Raw genomic sequence first — 22,212 nt, 5'->3', positions numbered from 1 at the left:
TGAGTACATGGAGCGGGTCATTCTGCGCATGCGTTAAAGCATTCATTTTGACAGCCCTAATATAATTTTAAGAATCACAATCACATAAAAAATGTCCATAGTATCAATACTGAATCGTTTTTTTTATTACATCCAAATCGTATTTCCTTTTTGACCTGGCCTTGGCTGTTCTGGCCCCAAAAAATTGTGACACCAAAGGCCAAATGGCCTTGCCCATAAAATGATCAAATCCCATGTCTGTTAAATCAGCTTCACGTTAAAAACACTACCAATAAACAGGATGTCTCCCCCCTGTTTGAAAATGACTCGAAACATTTGGGATAATGTGAATACAAAAATTTTATAGCCTAATGGTTTTTAGACATTTTGAGGGACAGACTTGCTGTGCCAAAACCCACAGATGGACATCAGTGAGAAAAAGGACTGTCAACACCCTCTGAGATTACTCATGACTGAAATTCAAATTTCACATAAGTGATTACGTGTTAGAAATATGTTTGTCATAGCAACTAGCCAACCTTGGGATGAGAAGCACTTGTGCATCGACACTGAGTAAGAAGTGACTTGTGGTATGTGTTTGAAGCGATGAGGCATGCAGCCAAGAGGAATTTGACTGTGAGTGGTGAAGCAGTTGTGGCTGCACTAAGAATGAATACACAGAAAAGTAGAAATTATTTAAAGTAGTGCGTGCTTTGCTGCCACAGCTTAGAGACTCACTGTCTTCTTATGAGAAAAAATGTTTAAGCCTTGTGAGGATTAAATGTCCCCAAAAAGAAAGGAGGAAGATGAAAATAGTCCAGAGTCAAAACATTTTACGTCTTTTCAGGGCTGCTTCAGAGTTAGCTATGGGTTTAGAGCTGTGATTAGGGCAGGATTACGTAGAAATGTCAGAGCTGGTAGTGGTAAAGGTTAGGATTAGAGGAAATGGTTTGGGAATGAATACAGCCAATAAAGTTCCTAGCAAGTTTGCATCAGTAGTACCAAAGTGTCTGTTTCTACTGAGATGTACATGTTTGTTTGTCGCTCCACTGAGCAGAAACATCGCTGTGTGAGCACACTCACAACCACAAGTCATTGAAACTCTCCTCACACTCCTGCCTGCCTCCAGTTAATAGCAGTGAGGGCTGAGGGGGAAGGAGACAAGGGGGGAGGAGGTTTGTAAGAAAGTGATGCCAGAGGAAACCAACAGCTCTATCTCAAACACAGACCAATGATCTTTCATGTTGGGGGTGAAATGTTGTGTTGAAGGAACAAATTAGTGTTTTTTGTTATGTTTTAGCCCTGTCAGTGAGCAACTCAATGTGATGCCTGTGTACCACAGTGTTACAGTGGGTTTATCCCAAGTGGCAACTCCCCATAACACCACCAATTGGTTTGTAAACCGCGGTTTTGAAGCTTAGAGATTTGATTTTAACCAGCAACATCTTGGTTTGTTTGAGCCAGATTATACCATATCGAGGGGCGGAGCTGGAGAAGGGCAATGGTTGGGTCTGAACTGTGAACCTGAGGACTCAAAACACACCCACCTACACCAGCAATAGGTAATGGAACAGTGTTTCTTTAATATCATTGGACTAGTATCTGCTACGATTCAGTTGGATAAAGGGTATTGGAAAATGTTTCTGGGGAAGAAAGACCTCTTCTTTTGGAAATGGAAAGGACATATGGTCGCTTGAAATTACTTGAAAATGACATACCACCTGGTGAGGAGTATGATGGGAAGTTACCTTCCACGTATAGATGAATAGATCCTCACACAAATCGACCTCGTATTGCATCAGGGAGGGCCTTAAGATGGACCAGATGCAATGGGGATACTTCTATATATTTTCTTACCCCCGACCGATGTGGTCACTTACAGTAGTTGACGTTCTGAATGATCAACTCCTACGTGAGAAAGTGGTTAGGAGTCCAAAGATGTCTGAGCAACGTCGGCCTGTAGGGACATGGGATTCTCAAGCTGCCTATCTCAAGTCTTGTAGAGGAGTTAAAACGCACCAAAACAAGGCTGGAGATAACTCTCAGAGTCCCGAGACAAATCTATACAACCACCTGGTTGTGTCTCCTCGTATACCTACCGAATGCCTACTCAAATGCCTTGCATAGAATAAACAAAATAAACCAAGAACGAAGGACCACATTTGTCCTTGAGGGGGAATGGGGACAGAGAGGGCCTCCTCCACTGACCAAGAGTGGTCAGATGGAGAAAGTCAGAGATTGGGAGATGTTGGTTGACGTGGGCCAGTGGCTTACAGTCCCATCACATATTGTCACTACCACCCTAAGACCTGACCTGATTCTATGGTCCAACACACTGCACGTCGTTTACTTCATAGAATTGACAGTACCCTGGGAGGATAATGTTGATGAGGCTAATGAGAGGAAAAGGCTGAAGTATGCAGACATGGCATTTTAGGCAGAGCAACACGGCTGAAGAGAAATAGTTTGCCCTGTGGAGGTTGGCTGCAGGGGTTTCCTTGCAACATCCACCATCAGTTTGCTCAAAGATCTGGGGATCCATGGACAAGCCCTGCACCAGACCATAAACGATACATCACACACTGCAGCCAATGGCTCTGGATCAGATGGATAGACCTGTGTTTGGTCTGCTTTGAAAAGGGTGTCTTGTGATTAAAAGGCCCAAAAAAACGTATGATGCTAAGGTACACAACTGAAGACAAGTATTTAACATCACATGGTGCTAACATCAACTGACAGTAGGCATTAAATAGTGCGGTAGAACATACAAGGGATATTCTCCATCTTGTCATAAGCTTTGAAATGGGACAGTATTTAGTTTAAAAAGGCATAGAGGTAATGATGTCTGATCTACTGAGTGGGCCACATGGCTTTCAAAGTGCTGCCATACAAGCCAGTAGCCAGTCAGATTTACCTTTAGCCTCAGTGTACCCTCAACTTCGGCCTGTATCGTTGATTACAAGGCCAAAACACTTGATGAAGCTAAGGTGCACAACTGAAGTTATGTCTCTTACATCCGCTGGTGGCCTCTAACTCCTGCTAACATCTATTGGTAGTTGGTCACCTATATTTTGCAAAAGACCCTTGAATGTACAAGGGATATTTAACATCTTTTCTTATATTCTAAATCAGTGGTCCCCAACCCGTCGATCGCAATCTACGGGTCAATCTCACAGTCTTCACTGTCCATGCCCGAAATTCTCTAGACTCACTGGCTGCGGCCATATTCAAGGTATATGTAAAACATTGTGCTGCAGTAGCAGCTCCTCTGCAGAACATATTGTTGAACTCAAGCTAAATATTGTGCACTTAACAGATGCTGTAAATATGAATTGATATCAATGTGAATATTGTGCATTGAATAGATAAAGTTGCACAGCTGCCTTTCTTGTGTGTATTTATGCTCGTACATTCAGCTTTTAACAGAAATTGCAAAAAAAGAGCAAGTATGACCCTCCTAGCCGGGTGTCTTGGAAGATATCAGGGTGGTAGATCTTGCCTTAAGTTTGGAATTAAAAAGGTTGGTGATCACTGTTCTAAATGAATCCTTATGAAACTGATCTCAAGGCTTTTACTTTGACATTAAGGCTGAGTTATAACTTATTCAAATGTCCATACCACAATATAGATAATCACACTGCATTGCATGGTACTTAATTGTATATTCTGATAACAAGAATTAAGGCAAAATGTGTATTAAGATATACTAAAAAACCTATTATAAAATTACACAACTGATTGATACTGATGTCTTGCCAGCCCTATTTGATATAGTTGTGTTTTAATAAAATAGAACAAGCATCCCCTTCCTTTTAGATGGATCTCCGTAGACGGCAGATCACAGAGACAAGCTTGTGTGCTTTTTAGACATCCCACTGCAACTGTGTGTATATTTATCATTTTAAAAAAGATGCAGCATTCAATGATATAGATTTGAACATAGATTACCCAGGCAACAGTCAGGGCGCTGAGGCTCTCAGGCCAGCCCTATAGCTCACACAGTGAGTGGGTGTGGGTGCGTTTGTGTGTGTGTCTGGGACTGTCACAGGTATGTGGGCTCAGTGCTTTTAATCCATGAATAAAAGAAAAGGTGGATGTATCTGTTCACCAGGCACATCTGCTGTTAAAGGAGGCAGAGAGCAGAGCTGAGAGGAGAGTAGAGAAGAGTCGAGGAATAAAGGAGGGATGCTTTCAGCGTGACCCTCAGGGTGCCCATGACCCAAATGTCAACATTGAGAACATTCAGCAATAAATTATAAGGCAGAAAACAACACAACTGAGATGCACTATTGTGTGTCAAAAACTTGGTATTACACAGTAGTGTTGATCTTTTGAAGTATGGATTATTTTCTACTGTGTGATTCAGCTTTAAAAATGCAAACCTGAGTGCATTGCTTTAGCTTTTACACTATAGAATAGTAAATGTGCTCTAAAAGTAGAGGATTCACATATTTCTGAAGAGAACAAGTTGACGTTGTTTCTATCCATTAAACTATTTTTATAGGATGTTCAAGTGAGAAGCCATTTTCACAGTGATCCCAAAAACAAATAAATAAATAAAAAACACTCACATCAATCAAAACCTGACCTTATCATCGATAGATGACCTGCTGTGTTTTTCAGAAATGCCCAGCAGCTTTGTTCCCATCCAGACCTTTGTGAGTAAATGATCAACCGACAGTTTGTCTGACAAAAAATTGATCGCAGTCTAGGAGAACCACAAGCAAGAAACAGGCTATAGGTGATGATAACAGTTCGAACCAGATGAACACATTAGCATGTATATGATGATTTATGTAATCTATTGTTAATGTTTTTCAGCAGCCATGTATCAAATCACAGATGTCAAGAACAATTTAAATTAAAGCTGGAAACAATGAGGGTTGGTGCAGATGCTCGGCCCTTACCGCAGAAACATATGATTGTTATGTTGGGTGCATGGATTATGCACATCCAGTTGACAGAGATTGATTCTACCTTCTAAAATGGTAATGCTTTGTAAATTGATGTGAAAGGCTGTGTAACATTTCATCTAGTGACAACTGATAGGGAAGAGACATAGATGCTCCTGAGCAACAGTGAAATTACAAATCACAAAAGTTTATTACAGTGCTGTCTGATACATTGTATTGTGCATACACATGAACTTGTACAATAAATGCATTGCAAAAGACTGTCAGACACAGAATGAATAAGAAAAATAACGTCATAAAGGGCTGAGTAGCCAAACCTGGTATTACATAAGCCAAAGGTAAAAGGCTAATATTGATGAGCTTTACCTTGTGGACTTAAGGGATCAGTCCAATAGAGTTTTAGTCAAAAGAAAGTAAAATCACAGGATTACCTTGGAAATCCTGAAAATGAAAATGGAAACAAAGTGGCTACTGAAGCAGGATACACTCCAAGTATGTGGTACCACCTTGGAGTACATCATCCCTCTATATATGTCACTACGTTAACCTGGTAAAAATGTATGTAAAACATATAAACGTCGACCATAAAATGCACCATCAAAATGATTTTCCATATCATGGATCCTAGCTTTTTCTGCATTTTCTCTCTGGTCCATAACCTCTGATTAAAGACACACATCTGACCCTGATCTGAGCCTATACATATACAGACAAACTTTCCCAGATCACAGGCTTATGTGTGCGTAGGTCCTATCGTCGCAACTATTTGGATAATTGTTCTAAGAACTTTAAGAAATTTAATAACTTACTTTAAACGTTATAACTCATAAAGGCAATTATCAGCAGATAAATCCATTCCGAAGATAATACTTATTACAGTTGAGTACACAATAGGTGACAAGGTTTTGGGCTATGGCTTGGGAGATTGTGAGAGTGGGTCGTCCAGATGGTTGGTGATTTGATTCCCAGGCTCCTCCAGTCCACATACTGAAGGATCCTTGGGCAAGACATTGAACCCTAAACTGCCCTAAGTGCAAGTGTATGTAAGTGTGGATGAAGGTGACTTGTACATTAAAGTGCATTGAGTGGTCTATAAGACTAGAAAAAGCATGTTGATACATTCCATTACTACGTTCACCTCAACAGTAAAATACGACTGCCGTCATCGACTGCCTCAGCGTCATTCATTTACCTTCCTTTACTTCTTTGTAGCTTTGACTGCTGGTGTTCTTATTAAAATGGAAAACCTGATGCTTAGTTTATTTTTATGAACCTTTATTTTGGCATTATATACAAGTCACATGATACATCTTTATGCCTTGATTACTTTTAATGTTTTACATACTTTTTTAAAAATAATTCAATTATATTGATGGTGAAATACCGTATACTGGATATTTTCTCATTCGATATGATAACTTAAAAATCTCATATATATATATATGTATATATATTTATTTATAAACCCCAAAAACATGCAAGAGGAAGAGAAAAGTACAGTTTAACAAAAGTGTGATTTCAGATATTTCCTATAAAGAGTCTTCAGGATACCTGAGCTGCAGTAGCAGAGCCTCAGTCATACTGAGATTTTTAATGATTTTTGGGGCATAAGAACATAAGAGGGAACCGTCAGTTTCAGTGGATCTGTAACAGCAGCTCAGACTGTCCTCCTCTCCAGAGCATGACTGGCAGCCCTGGTTCTGCGGGATGCTGAGGTCTAGATGAATACTTTGTATCTCCATAGGTTTTAAATTCAACCTACATCCTCCTTCAAAACCGTTGGACCATAAATCTCTCAACAGCTCGGAGGAGCTTTGCTGGTGCGAGAACAGTGCACACCCCATGACAGGAATCAATCAATCAATTCCCCCATGACCAGGCAGCAGAGCGGAGCAGTGTTGATACACCGAAAGCCGCGGCCCAGACTGGAAGCAATCCCAGTGAAAAAAACACCCAGACATTATTTCTATCCCACAATACTCAGCTCTCTCGCCGATTCCAGTCGAGGTACGGGGAAGACAAACACACTGACTCGACAGCATGACAGTCGCAGCTATCAACGTCGCCCTAAGCAGCGTGCGGTGTGGATTATCACACACAGACGCAGTTTGTCGAATTCTTCAACAGACCTACTTGAGTGGGATTCCCGCATCAAAGGCAGTTAGACTACGAAGCAGAGCGGTGGCTTAGAATAAGCTTTGAGGCAAATGGGAACTGAAATATTAACCTTTAAAAGCCTTGGCTGCAGACACACTTGATTGTGCCAGTCTGCGCTGAGTGAGTTTGACAAGGCAAAGAGTCAGGGTGAGTTTGTGTGTGTGTGTAACTCAGTCAGACTGAAAATCCAAATTGCCACTCTAATCCCAGACAACCATATCAAATCTCTCTTTGGATCACAATCCATCATTTTGGACGTGAAGCAAAAATGAACAATATTTTCAATGTACTTTCCAAGTACCTGAAGAATCGGGCATTAAATATAGATCAAACTTGAAGAAATAGAAAATTATTTTTCAACAAGAATTTGAATAAGAGATTCTCCTTTTTTGTCCATGGCTCATCAGGGACCCTGACATCAAACCAGGGGACTGTCTGTATGTAATTATATTGGCCATTATTAACTTAATGAGATATGTCAGTATCAGTGGTGCCTACAATGTGCACCAAGATATCTGGTGTGGACAGAACCAAGAGCTGTACATGACTCTGTGAAGTATATTATTGTTGATATTTTAATGTATTTGAGAGCTAACTAATATGTGTAGTTAGTTGGTGAGTAATATGTAGGGTGTCTGGAGGTGTGAAAATGTACAGGCATTAGAAAAACAAAACAAAATTGACCAAAGGCTGTAAAGACCAAGTAACTGAAAGAATAAAGAAAACATGTGCCTAGACAAGCTCACATTAATTTCTCCACATACCCTCCAGACCAGATGATGTTTGGCCTATTTATTTATATGTGTTTTAAGCCCACACTTAAAACTTGTTCTAGGCATGCTTTGACATACTAGCTTTGAGAAGGATAAAAACACCTGATTTGGTTTAGTCTCAACTACACACACACATAGATGCATTTCTTAAAACAGACATTCTCAAAGTTAAGCCTGGGTTAATTGCTTCTATTGTAGAAATGCATCGGAAGCACCAGTGCAATCCTGCAGGCATCCTACAGCGGATAATCCTGGATACTGAGGCGAGCTGCAAACTGAAGAGCAAACACAGCACAAACACACACATTGAAACTCTGCCGAAAAGCCGCACTAGTCTGTGTCACTAAGGTCTAAGCAGACCTGTTAAAGGAGACACCACTGGCAGTGAGACGGCTCTGCTTCAGGCATCCTCTTTTGATGTCAACACCATGCAGAGCGGCAGAGCGGCATCAGGGGAGGCACGAAGCACCAACCCACACCAGCTCCCACCCTCCACCACACACACACACACACACACCTTTGACTATTTCTCTGGAATGCTGTCTTCTCCTTTAGGTTTGTTGCGGAAGCCCCAGACCGTATGTCAGCGTGTGAGAGAGGCCGAGATGCTACAGTTCTCACCTACAGCTCTAATGAGTGCAGGGGCTATTTGAGATAGCAGCTTGTGCTCCGCCTAAACTCCTCCAGCTGCAGCACACACAAACAAGGATAAACACACACAAGCACACACACACACAGCCAAATACACTGCAAAGAGATGTGAGGAAAAATACCCCCCATCCCAAATAAAACTGCTGACTTTTACAATGCATTTATTTAGCCATGTAACTACCAACAGTTTGTGATTCATAATTAATGCCATAATTTTTCCAGGCACACGACACATTTCAAATGGATTTTCTACCTTCCAGGTAGCAGCTGGTTTCATTTACAAAACAGAGATAAACTTGCAGAGACTTGAAACTCGCTCCCTTTGCTTAGTTCTCCTGTCACGTGGTGGTAATGTTCTGAGCAGCCACTATTTTCTAGCCTCTCCCTGGTGCATTTGAGAGCTTCATGAAATCTGATATTTGGGTCGTCTGACATTGAGTAACCTTTTAAAAGAAAATGCACTACTACTACACAACCCATTTCCATTTGTAATTTCAAACAGTGCACTGTAGGTCTTATCAAAGAAAGAGAAGAGGAAGGTGTATTTGTTCAGGACTATTTTTAGCAAAGAATTCATCCACATTTGATGCTGTGTTGGTTATTTGTGGCAGGAGGACGGTGTGTGTGGGACTGAGTTAACATAAACTACTGCTTGTGTGTGTGTGTGTGTGTGTGTGTGTGTGTGTGTGTGTGTGTGTGTGTGTGTGTGTGTGTGTGTATTGATGGTGATGAAGGAAGTACAACAGTGTGGCTCACTCATGTGTTTTTAATGGTTTTGTGAAACAAAGGAGCTGAGTGACTCAGAGTAATAAGATGAATCACAGGTTTTGAGTCCACAGGCAATAGTTGTTATTGGGACATATTTATTGTTGGTTTTGGTCTTTTTATTGGATTTCCTATATTAAAAATAGCCCTTTTACGTTAATTGGTCTAAGAAAGATTGAGGTTGTTTGAAGCTCAGACAAGATGTGATGAGTTTTTCAATATTTACCACAATGAGAATCGTTCCATGACCATGATGAATGGTTTAGGGACTTTCCTTTCGTCTCTGCTCGTTCCTCTCTGCTTTTGTCTTATAGCAACCTCTTTCTTTTCTTCTACCTGCTGTGTCTATGTTGTTCTGATGGCACTTGTTATGATCAAGTATCATACAAATGTAAATAATACAAATTTGCTGCTCATTGTGGGAACTGTTGGGTTTCTCTTTATATTTATAGGTCACAAGCTTGATTGTGAACGGACATAAATGACAAAAAAGTAGATGTGGATTTTTAGTTTAAATGGTATCAGTTTCTTCCATGTTTAAAAAGTACAGGTTTCAAACAAAGCTCAATTTATAAACCATGTGATTCAGGAGACACAACCAAGTTATTAGACTGAGACCAACAATGCTGTCCAATGTGACATCATCATTTATAGGGGTGTGGTGCCATAGTATACAAGAAAATAGGAAAACAACACAGATGAATTTACTTTGTGACAGACCCCTCTCTCTCTCAATGACTAGCGCATTCAGCCCTTACAAAATGATGTTTCCTTGAAGGGAAGAATCGGGGAAGTTCAATACAATGGTTGGTTAATCCCTGCCGCTAACACACTGAGTACATCTCAATCTCTCAATGTCTCCATGTTAACTGATATGCCAGGCGCATCCTGTCACCAGTTTACCAAATGTGCACAGTCACGCTCCCTGCACACTGGACTGCGTTTTGCATGGTACCCGCAGGCGCAGTCAGGAAAAAAGAGATTAAGGGAATCGACTAGTGGCTCTGCTTCAACAGCGAGTTGATAAAGTCAGCCGACCAAAATTTTGGACATGTCGGAAATTTATTTGAGCTTACGACGGTTGGTCAGGAGTAATAAATTGGTGTTCGCTTCCCTGAAAACTGCAAGGTAAACGACGCACAACGAAGCTGAAATTGGGGCAAAAAATGACTTAAATCGTACAGTGTATGCCTAGCTTAATGTTTCATAGGTTTTTTAATCCTCAACAAGAGTAAGGAAAAACTACAGTGTGTGTGTGTGTGTGTGCGCATGTGTGTGTCCCCACACTGTCTACACAAATGCTTATAATGGAATGGCCTGATGCAGTGCTAACTTTGCATGTTACCGAAATTACATGAATATAACATACACCGCCACAAAATAACTACTGTTGAACACTGAAAATGCTGACACCGCTATCTAACTTGACGTTACACTTGCAATCATTTTTACAGTAGCACTACAAATTCGGATGACAGATATAGATATAGACAGATAAACCCAAAGACGATAACGAAAGGACAAGGACCCATGTGAACATCAGTGAACTCTCAATGGTGCAGAGGGAAGGAGAGGTTGCTCTGTTTCCCATTAATGTCCTTTTGCACACATTTGGATCCAGTTGTTTGGTTGATAAGTTGAGTTAGGCAGACGAGTCGATTTCAGGACCATGTAGCTCAGTAGTTGGCTACAGAGACACAATGAATGAATGAATGTAGTAGGTTGGGATAAATGCGGGATTAAACAGCACATGCTTTTGAATGATTTAATTTACTGTTGTTGACTTGGTGATTAAATGAAGCTTCATAGGAAACATCCATTCTGAGGAGAAGCTTACAGGCAGGCATCTGGCTCATCTAAAGTCATTTTCAGCCATGACCTCCGGAGGAACTCCAGAAAGGTTCCTCCAGAGGTTTTTTTTCACACCAAAACAACGCAGCAGGATCAGATGTGTTCATAACAGAAACAAATCCTAGGTAGGATTCAGATAAGGGGTAGGGCATCAGGCAGAGATAAGACATTATGCCAGGCGACACAGGTGTCGACCAAAAGATCTCTTGACATCGTGACATCTTTGCTGGTGCCTGTATGGTGCTGTTCATCTAGAGATATTTTTTTTCGTCTACATTTTTTAGTTTTTGTGTACTTTACTTGTTAGAAACTGCATCAGCAACCCCCTTGGCTTGCTGTCAATTCTAGAGCGGATCACCTGCTGCGCTCTTGCTCTGGCTCCTCCGGAAAAAGGTAGCGTGGATCTCCAAAGTTCAGTATATGTCTGAAAGCAGCTCAATAGACGAGGTAATGAAAATGTTGCTAGGCTAGCTTTCATCTATGAACGAAAGGATGTTTTTCCGCCCTTTCATCTATACTAGTAAATGTTAGCTAGGTAGAAAAAATCATGAAGAGCAGATGGCGGTATTGCACCTCGAGGTTGGTTGCCACCGGCCAATAAAATCAAAAAAAGAGGAACATGATATCATTAACTCACTGTGCTGCCCAAAGGCTACGTGCAGCCTTTGAGATGGAATGTTTTTTTGCATGTTGTTCAATGCACAAATTGAGTTGTCAACTTTGCTCATTTTATTAGTTCTTCTGTTTGGGATGACTTGATTTATAAGTGCTTGAAAAATGTGTGAATGTTAACATGACAATAGAAATGGCAAATATTCTATTTCCGGACTTTTCCTGACAACTCACCGATGCAAATTTCTATATTTCTCAACAGGAACAGGAGCCTTGCACTACACCCGTACTGTTTCATATTCTCTGCTGCGTTTCTTTCTCAAACTTCCTTTCATGTTCTTTTAGCCTTACTTTCTCCCATTCTGTGTGGCTCTCTGATGCTTACTTGACACAATATTCTCAAAACTCTGAAGCCCGAGGATCTAGTTGTATAATAAGGACAGGGTTATTCAACCATAAGAAACAATCTCCTCTGTCTCCCCCTCAGTTCTTTTTTCTCTCTCTTCGCATTCACAAGTAATAGGAAAGAGGATGACTGAAAGAGGAGCGGAGGAAGGAAGCTGAAGAGGAAACAGGAGAGGTGATGTGATGAGAAGAGAAAGGCAAATTACAAGATGGATGGGTTTTTGAGAGAAGAGAAGAGAAGATCTATATTTTTTTAAATTAAGCGGACATGCCTCATTGATATTTGTACAACAAAACAAAGGCAGTGCAGGTCTATAAAGCAGCGCTGCAGTTGTCTTGCTTCTCAGTCGGAGCTCTTGAATCTCCGCTCAGATGTCAAGCTGTCTTTCTAGCAGATTATCGCTCTCACCCCGAGAAATTAGACCATGCACAGATCAGGCCTGTCTTCACACACAGGCACGATTAAAAAAACACACATGCATTGACACACACACACACACACACACACACACACACACACACACACACACACACACACACACACACACACACACACACACACAAACACACAATCAAAAACCTGTTCAGTGACATTACATCTCTGCTGGGGGATCTCATTAACCAAAGACACTCACGGTGAGATGAAACTATAGTGAACCAGCGCATACAGTGTGTGTGTTCGTGTGAATGTGTGTGTGTGTGTGTGCGTCAGAAGCTACACTAACAGATCGAACATTCGTGCACATAACACAGAAAAAGAGGGGAGTGACACTAGGATTAACGAGAAGACTGAAGCCTGCTGGGAACAGGCTGATGAATTCATGCTAACGTGTGTTTGTGTGTCTGATGGGTTAATGAACGAAGCAGAGCTCAGTCGGGAAACCCTCATTAACAGTCACGGGACATTTGGCAGCTCTGTGAGACCAACTGTCGCCTTTGGATATTTTTTGATATAATCAAAGGGAGAAAGTGATGAAATCTGCAGGAACAAGATGTTCAAAAAAGATCAGCTTCGAATAACGTCTCATTTTTTACTGATGATAATTATAATTAATCTTAAGCTCTTCCACTATCTAAAACCAGCATGGTAAGAGAGAAAGTAGAGACTGCAAGTTTCATCTAATTTTCTCCATTAATCGTCCTGCAGTGGTGACATGTTATAAGCAAGTACATTTACTCAAGCACTGTTCTTAGTACAATGGTGTGGTAAATGTACTTAACCAAAGTAGATAGTATTTCATGTAACTTTATTCTTCAACCCACTTGCTCATGAGGTAAACATGTACTTTTTACTCTGCAACCTTTATAGTTTTAGTCATTACTTTTTACATTTCCTTCCAGCCCTGTCCAATGGAAAGCACAGTTCTCCAAATCTGGTTAATTGAACCATTAGTATGAATTAGTAAATGATCCTTCATGATTTGAAATAATTATTCTGCTTCTAAAATGGAGAAATGCGTAACTTTTCATTAACTGTATTAAAACAACTGGACCTGTCTGATGCCGTTGAGTTGTGTACTTACATTATTCCAAAGTTTTTTAGTAATTTTCATACCTGGAGAAATCTGTTATTTTCATCAAAGTAATGGAGTATTTCATTTGGTCACCTGTCAGTAGATCATCACTATCCCCTCTGTGTTGTGTTTGTGTTGTGTTTGTCTGACAGTTTTAAGCTAAATTTGTGTGATTTGCTTTTTAGATCTTGGTGGGTTTTAATTATACATATTAACTGAATGAAGGATTTTTGTGAGGAAACGTGAGCAGCAGCTCAGCTCACATCCCATGTGAGACATCCTGCAGTCTTAGAGAAAACACAGATTTTTAATGTGAAGCTGCTTTTTCAGTGTTTTTTTACTGGATTCAATCAGTTTGTTTCTGGAACCTCTGAAAATAATCCTAACCAGGAAAAGCTGACCACAACAACTCCCATGATCCCACACTATCCCGTAGTGGCAGAAAATACATATTGTGTGTTAAAGCTAAAGAGTATATAAAGCTGTTTCATTGGCCTGAAAATGTGTCATCAGAAAGCTGCAAACTGCTTCTCAGCTCATTTACTTTTAAGAAGGATGCGATTCTCCCAGGATAGTGACACTGCTGTACCTCTTTTACATCAAATTCAGCAGGCTCATGCAGGTAATCTGGCTTAAAAAGGCAGTTCATTCTTTTCCCACCAGTAGACGAGTTTGCCTTTCCGTTTTTTTTCACTGCTGAGTCAAGTTCAATGTCACAAATGCCAGAAATCAGCGTGTTAGTGCGGGAAACACACAACTGAAGAAAGCACCATGGAAACTAGTGGCAATGTAACAAGGGTTGCACTATTGCATCTTATATTTCCATCCCTCTTTCCCACCCAACATTGTCTTAACAACTTAAGATTGCTAAAAGGTTCAATATGCATCTTAACGTGACGCCATTAAAGGTGCAGCGTCATTGTGTAGATTGCCAAAAAAAGGAAGAAGAAGAGTTAACATGAACCTGGATTACATGTTTCAATCACTGCTGACCGGCACCGATAAAAATCTGAGTCTACTGCAGAGTCAGTTCACCAGGGAGTGAATGTTGATTTTATCCATTACCAATGGAGACAAAAGCCAGATGTTCGTGGTTTTTTGACCACTGGAAAGGGGGCTATACACAGTATGATCCATTGCCGTTTATTTTGTTACCCAACAGTTCATAGGGTTAAACCACTTCACAGCAGTAAAATTCATTTTATGTAGTAGGAAAGGCTCAGTTGGCAGCAACTGAATGCAGCTGTATCAGGAAAACAGGGGAAGCTGATATCAGTGGGTTTCCTTACATCCATCTGGTCAACGCACATTTTTAGTGTGAGAAATCGATAAAAGCAAAATGCGACAAAGTGAAATTGAAGCAGACTTAGTGAATAAACACTATGTGCATTAAACATATGTGACTCGAAACAGCAAAATAAAACTTCAGGTGTGTGTGGAGGGATAAGGAAACGGACCCCTAACAGAAATGTTTTCCACTGTCTGAGCTCTGACTGCAGCTCATTTATTCAGCTCTTCTCGCTGTGTCCTCCTCTTATGCGGCAGCTCTGTTTGTCTCCATCAACCGCTTGGCTCATATTTACACAACAGGAGCTGGATGGACACGAACATTCATTTGCATTTTCCTTTGCAGAAATTTCTGAAAATTCTGCAGCAGTTTTGCTGAATCTTGTTGCTGAGGTAAACACAGTCACTCTGGATCGTTTCCTTTACGTGTGTGAAGACCAAATGAATCCAGTGCAGGAGTAGTGGAGCCCCTCTTGATGTCCACAAGAGCTGAAGCAATTATTTGATGGATTGTTCTGTTGAGATTAATTGTGCTGATTAAATAAGTTGTTTCATGTAATCATTAAAAAATCATCAGTGCTTTGCTTTCAGTCTGAACTTAATGTATTTGTGTTATTGGACTGCTGCTCGAGTGACAAACTGCCGTTAATCACATTTTGATGTACTCTAATAATTCAAACATTCACGGAGCGCTGCTGGCACATTGATCGATGATGACAAGATTCAGCAGCTTACAACACAGGCATCCTGTGAAAAACAACTAAATGTGTCATGTCCAGATAACTGGGATGGCATCACCGCCGGGTCATTTTCTAATTCTATCATCATCCTCACCACCACCTACATCATCATCATCATCTTCATCATCACAACCATCATCCTCATCCTCACTGCTACCACAATTATCACCATCATCATCATCACCACCAACATCACTACCATCATCATCCTCACCACCACCATCACCATCATCATCATCACCATCATTATCCTCACTACCACCACCATAATCATCCTCACCACCACCATCATCATCATCATCATCATCATCATCATCATCATCATCTTCATCATCCTCACAACCACCATCACCACCACTATCATCATCCTCACCACCACCTACATCATCATCATCATCATCTTCATCATCACAACCATCATCCTCATCCTCACTGCTACCACAATTATCACCATCATCATCATCATCATCCTCACCACCAACATCAGTACCATCATCATCCTCACCACCACCATCACCATCATCATCATCACCATCATCATCCTCACTACCACCACCATAATCATCCTCACCACCACCATCACCATCATCATCATCACCATCATTATCCTCACTACCACCACCATAATCATCCTCACCACCACCATCATCATCATCATCATCATCATCATCATCATCATCATCTTCATCATCCTCACAACCACCATCACCACCACTATCATCATCCTCACCACCACCTACATCATCATCATCATCATCTTCATCATCACAACCATCATCCTCATCCTCACTGCTACCACAATTATCACCATCATCATCATCATCATCCTCACCACCAACATCAGTACCATCATCATCCTCACCACCACCATCACCATCATCATCATCACCATCATCATCCTCACTACCACCACCATAATCATCCTCACCACCACCATCATCATCATCATCATCATCATCATCATCATCATCATCATCATCATCATCATCATCTTCATCATCTTCATCATCATCATCAACTTCATCATCATCATCATCCTCACAACCACCACCATCATCATCTGCAACATCTCTGCCAGCACTCTGATTGGCTGCACGTTTCAAACGTCAACTTTCTGATGCTGGAACCAGTGGAATCCCCCCCCTCCCCTCCTGCATCCCACGCATGTGAAACTATAACTCTCTCTCTCTCTCTCTCTCTCTCTCTCTCTCTCTCTCTCTCTCTCTCTCTCTCTCTCTCTCTCTCTCTCTCTCTCTCTCTCTCTCTCTCTGCCTGATCGAGCCTCTCCCACGCACGCGGGTGGGCTCCGATCCACACGGACTCGGTGTGCGTGCAGCCTGGACTGTTGAGCCAAACTCCCTCAGTAAATAGCCCGCAACAACGTTTATTTCAGGACTTCAAACACCGCCTCACACACTCTCTCTCTCCCTCCCTCCCTCCCTCCCTCTCTCTCTCTCTCTCTATCTCTCTCTCTCCTACAGACAGGGATGCCCAGGAAGACGAGTTGTTTTCGCAGCGCATAGAAACAGTGAAGTCAAGCTGCTCAGACAGAAGACACGAGGAGGAGAGGGGGTAGAGTGAGAGAAAAGCATGCCGGAGGAAGGTTACATGACACGGACACAGCACACATGAAGGACACGGTACCTGCTGCCGAGACGCTGGAGCTCCACAGCAGCCCGACCCACAGCACCGCGGGCAGGGTGTCGCGGAGCCGGTGCCCGAGCGAGCTGGCGGCCGGTGGCATGGCGACAGCAGCCGGTCCAGATGAGAGGGAGCTGAGCGGAGGACGGGGCTGGTCTGCGGTCAGTCGGTCAGATAGAAGCCGACGGGTAACGAGGTGGTCCGGATCACAGACTGTCCGCGTGTGAGAGCGGCATCCTCCTTACTGCAGGGAGCTCCTCCTGCCTTCTGCCTCCGAGCTGTCCTTCTCTCCTCCGCGGACTCTGCTGTCCTCTCTCTCTCTCTCTCTCTCTCTCTCTCTCTGTCTCTCTCTCTCTCTCTCTACTCTTTCACTGTCTCTCTCTCTCTCTCTCTCTCTCTCTCTCTCTCTCTCTGTCTCTCTCTCTCTCTCTCTCTCTCTCTCTCTCTCCCTCCCTCCCTCTCCCTCTCTCTCTCTGTGATCCCCTCACTGGCCCACCCCCTCCACACACAACCCGACCTTAATGATAATGATATAATAACTTTAGCTGAGAGGGAGACACAGTCAGGGTGACTGTTGTGGGCTGCAGTGAGATCAGGACACACTTACATAAGATTGTCTCATGGGGTCCAGATTTATTGGATGGATGAGGGGATGGTATAACTTATATACCATCCCCTCATATATATACCATCCAATAAATCTCAGCTTGCAGTGTGTTCATCTTACTGTAAAGCCACCGATTGCAGTATATAGGGACAAAAGGTACTTATACCGTATAAGTATAAGAAAAAAACTTATACCGTATAAGTACCTTTTGTCCCTATATACTGCAATCGGTGGCTTTACAGTAAGATGAACACACTATTATTATTATATTTAAATGTCTGATTGGTGTAGTCCAGGGACGGAGGAACCTTTCCTTATCAAGGGACATTTAAATTCCTATATCATCCTTCAAGGCCCATGCAAAATAATTGAACACATATATCACACCAGCCTCTCTAATGAAGGCTGCTGTTGCTGCTGCTGCTGATGATAATGATGAAGATGTAGATGAACATGTTCAAACGATCATCTTCTTCGTTAGGAGCCACAAGCTTTAAAGGCACTATATCCTCCCTTATATCGAGCTCAGAAATGATTTAACGTGCAAAATGTAGTTGGACTGTATTTGTTATGTATGTTGTTTCATTACAGGCCACAGAGAAGAGTCCGACTGTTATACTGCTTCAACCCCCAGGACGTTTGTGGCTTTCCTGTTCTGCAGTCCTTTAAACTCTGAGGAGATTTAGAGCCTGTATAGTGAGTGAGCCCCTGCAGCCAACTAAGACTGGCCTGCCATGCACTCTCCAGCCATTGCACCTGCATTCTGCCACCAGTTCCACATATTGCATTTGCAAAGTGGTCCCATTGCGTAGAGTGGTCGTCCTCCAACCTGAAGGTCAGCAGTTCGATCCCCAGTCTGACCCATCTGCATGCCGAAGTGTCCTTGGGCAAGATGCTGAACCGTGAATTGCCCTCCATAGAATAACAAAATGCTGTGAATAGCGCTATATAAATACAAAACCATTTACCATTTACCATTATTTCCTGGAAATGTCTTTCGATATCCCTCAGTGTTTTTTCAGTATCTTGTTTCTGACACTGATACTTCTGAACAATTTCGCTATGTTTGGTTCCAGCAGCTTTCCTGCAGCATCAAGGCTCCTTCACACATTCTCTTCCTGGACGAGGTTTCTGAGCTTTTTGCAGAAAAAAAGAATAATAATATAACTTTAAGAATTATGTATTTATGAATTGCCTTGTGGAATGGATCAAACCGTCTTGCGGACTATATGGCCTAGAAAGGATGCAACTCCCCAATCTAGGCTGAATTGATGCCGCTAGTTATCATATTGATAGTAAACTATTAGCAGTATAGCAACATCAGGTGCTGCAGTAGTTCCGTAGTAGTAGTACCTTTACTTAAATGGAAACTTTGAAATTTATCCGAATTAAACACTCCCATGTCTGTCTTTATATATTTTGGTGATGCCTGTCTGTTTTATTGTCACTATCATAGAAAGAAGTTATGCTAACATGATTCCCAATTGGTTTAATATAGAAATATTTGAGTAAAATGCTTCAAACTGCCGTTGGCCAAATCTCTCTCTCTCTCTCTCTCTCTCTCTCTCTCTCTCTCTCTCTCTCTCTCTCTCTCTCTCTCTCTTCTGATCTGTCAGCTAGTACATAATTCATGACAAAAAGTTATCAATGATTCAGTGGTATCACTTTAAAAACAAGCTCCACAGACAGACGGACTGACAAAGGCCATTCTGTCTGGAGTTTCAGGATTGGCCTCCAGTATGAAGAAGGTAACAGACATACACAGACACACACACACACACACCTAATTAGACACTTTGCTACGACAGCTCTCTCTCTCCTTCCTGCAATATTTTTTTACTCGCAACTTTAGGCTGCTGTCACATCCACAGAGTGGATGAAGGAGATTGAGGGAGCACGACGGAACTTGGCAGAAGCAAGCACTCTGTCACAGCATGGAAAAGCTGGAGTTATGAAGCATCTACCAGATTTTAATAAATCTGGATACTTGGAACTCCCATTTGACACTCAGTGTCTCCAGAGGTAGCTGTGCAACGTCTAATAAAGGTAATCTGAGTCAGCATTGGTTTGGTCTGAAGACTATACATGTTTAAAAAGTGTTCAGATCTTAGCATGTGGAGTTAGAAAGAAATTAACTTAACTGTAGCCCTACTGCTATGGTCACTTGTAGCATAACATGTCAACATTCTAGAATGTCTGTGGTGACGTTGTATTATAGGTAATGTGTGGACTAAAGAAGAAAATGTCTCTGGACCTTCTGCATTGATTGTGAAGATAGGTTCTGATGGAAGTTGGAGGAAAACAAGGAGTCTTATTTTTGTGCTCTTGTCCCTCTTCCTTCTAATTGTGTCAGATCATCTGACTGTTTGTGTTTCGTGTCCAATCAAACTTTGTTTCATTGTTGCTATGTTCCCAGATCCCAGCAAAGCCTATACTGGTTTTAAACCACAGCCTCCCTTCAATGTCCTCACTGTAACAACATTACATTGTCTGTGTTGTGTTATTCCTCCACGGCCGTCCTGCCATGTTTATTATCCACAGACTCTAAACAGGATCATTGTCCACATGAATGAAGTCCTTGATTTTTGCTTTTCAGCCCAGAGACAGGCAGCGCAGTGTGTTAGCTGAGTGGCTGTCTGCCAACATGGCAGAGCGCTGTCTCTTCCTTCTCTGATAACCAAAGAATAAAATGATTAGACGACGGCCTCTGAAGGAGAAGAGATATCATTATTTCTGTGAAAGATCAGCCCCCACCCTCCACCCCCTACTTAGCTCGCAGTGCCATCCGTCCTCATCCCATCTCATTGTCCCTCTGTCTAATCCCTCCCTCCTCTACCATCTTACCCCCAATCTCATCTCTTTTATCTCTCTACTTTCCTGCCATCGGTTCGGGTTCTCACGCTGCTGTTGTGTGTTTTCTTCACAGATACATGTGGGGGGAGATAAGCCTCTGCAGCGAGCCGGGCTCAGCGACAGTCTGCTCGATGTTTCTACATCTCTCCTTCACACTGCACAGCTGAGGTGCAGAGGTCACATTGAACCGAGAACCACATAAAAAGAAGTGCTCGATACAGCAAAAACAGAGGAGAATGAACAAACAAGCAAAAAAACAGATGAATGGAATTAGGTGTAGCAGAGAATAAATGGTGGATAAATGAGATTTGCAGGCAGTGATCAGCAAAAGGGAAACCACCCTCAGTTATAAAGAAGAGTAATTGCATCCGTTATCAGCATAATGAGGAAATGTTATAATGAATGTATCTGATAAATGTTCTCTTCACACTTCATTTGTTCTGGCTACAATAACGCTCAAAGCAACTTACACCATGATCCTGCCTTTATGGTTATGTTCAAGGTAATGCAAGCCATATGAATTCAATATACTTTTTTAATATCTCCTCACGGTCTACTAGCTGTACATTCTGTGTGTGCACTGGAAATAAATCTGGTGTAAACACACAGCCCTGCGGCTCTGTGTGTGGGAAAGAGAGAAAGCTGGCCGAAACAGCCACCATGACACTGCTCAGTTTATGCTTACAGTATGCCAGCTCTCTTTCTTTGAAGGATTTCCAATCAGATATGGAAAGATCGCCAAAACGCGATAATGTACTCATTCCTATGCTTTCTACTATAGAGGGACGGACCATCTGGAAAAGTGGCCTCAGATAACGTTTACTGCCAAAAATGTTGTAGACTTTACAGAGTTGAGGTACCATAGACTACAGCCAACCCAAAGAAGATAAAAAAAATAATAAAGAAAGTGAGGAAGTACAGAGCCACTCATTTATGTTTTTTTATGTGATTTGTTGTCATCAAGTAGAAAACAGTATTACATTCACCTCTAAAGTGCCTTTGGTCCATGGGAGTCCCAGTGTGGCCCTGTCTCAATCCATTGCCCTTGGCCCTACCCTTAGATATCTACCTACCCCCCCCCCCCCCGAACGGGGCCACAGGGGAAAGGGCAACAAAATCTTACCCCAGGAACATGGACACAACTCACTACGTCATCTGCAGCCTATCAACCAACATTATAATAGTGACAAATTTGACAACTGCAGGACAGATGGGACATTGATCTGTACACAGTCAGTCACCGTGTTTACATAAGTTATATAAATTCTGCCTTGTACTGAAAGCTTTTTAAAATAGGCAGAAATGTTTATTATTTTTATTTTTTTTAATTTATATACTGGACCCGGGAGTAACAAAAGTTGCATGTTACTCTCATTCAGACTGTTTACGTGTGTGTTTTGATGTCCATGATTTCCCTGAAACATTTGTCACAGCGATTCAATTACATTTGCTACTGCATTAAAA

The 22,212-nt window shown here is 41.8% G+C and overlaps 1 protein-coding gene across 1 annotated transcript in view; it reads right to left on the bottom strand.

Annotated features, from left to right (window-relative positions):
- Positions 1-17,391, bottom strand: part of LOC133007925 (seizure 6-like protein) — a 55,268-nt gene extending 37,877 nt beyond the window's left edge. The window contains exon 1 of the mRNA XM_061075765.1: positions 17,292-17,391. Coding sequence (XP_060931748.1) covers positions 17,292-17,391 — 100 coding nt within the window. The remainder of the gene's footprint in view (positions 1-17,291) is intronic.
- Between the last annotated feature and the right edge of the window lie 4,821 nt (positions 17,392-22,212).

The sequence above is a fragment of the Limanda limanda genome, chromosome 1 (assembly GCF_963576545.1).
Source record: "Limanda limanda chromosome 1, fLimLim1.1, whole genome shotgun sequence".
Lineage (NCBI taxonomy): Eukaryota > Metazoa > Chordata > Actinopteri > Pleuronectiformes > Pleuronectidae > Limanda > Limanda limanda.
The sequence above is the reverse complement of the archived record's forward strand: the minus strand, read 5'-3'. Positions and strand labels throughout refer to the sequence as shown.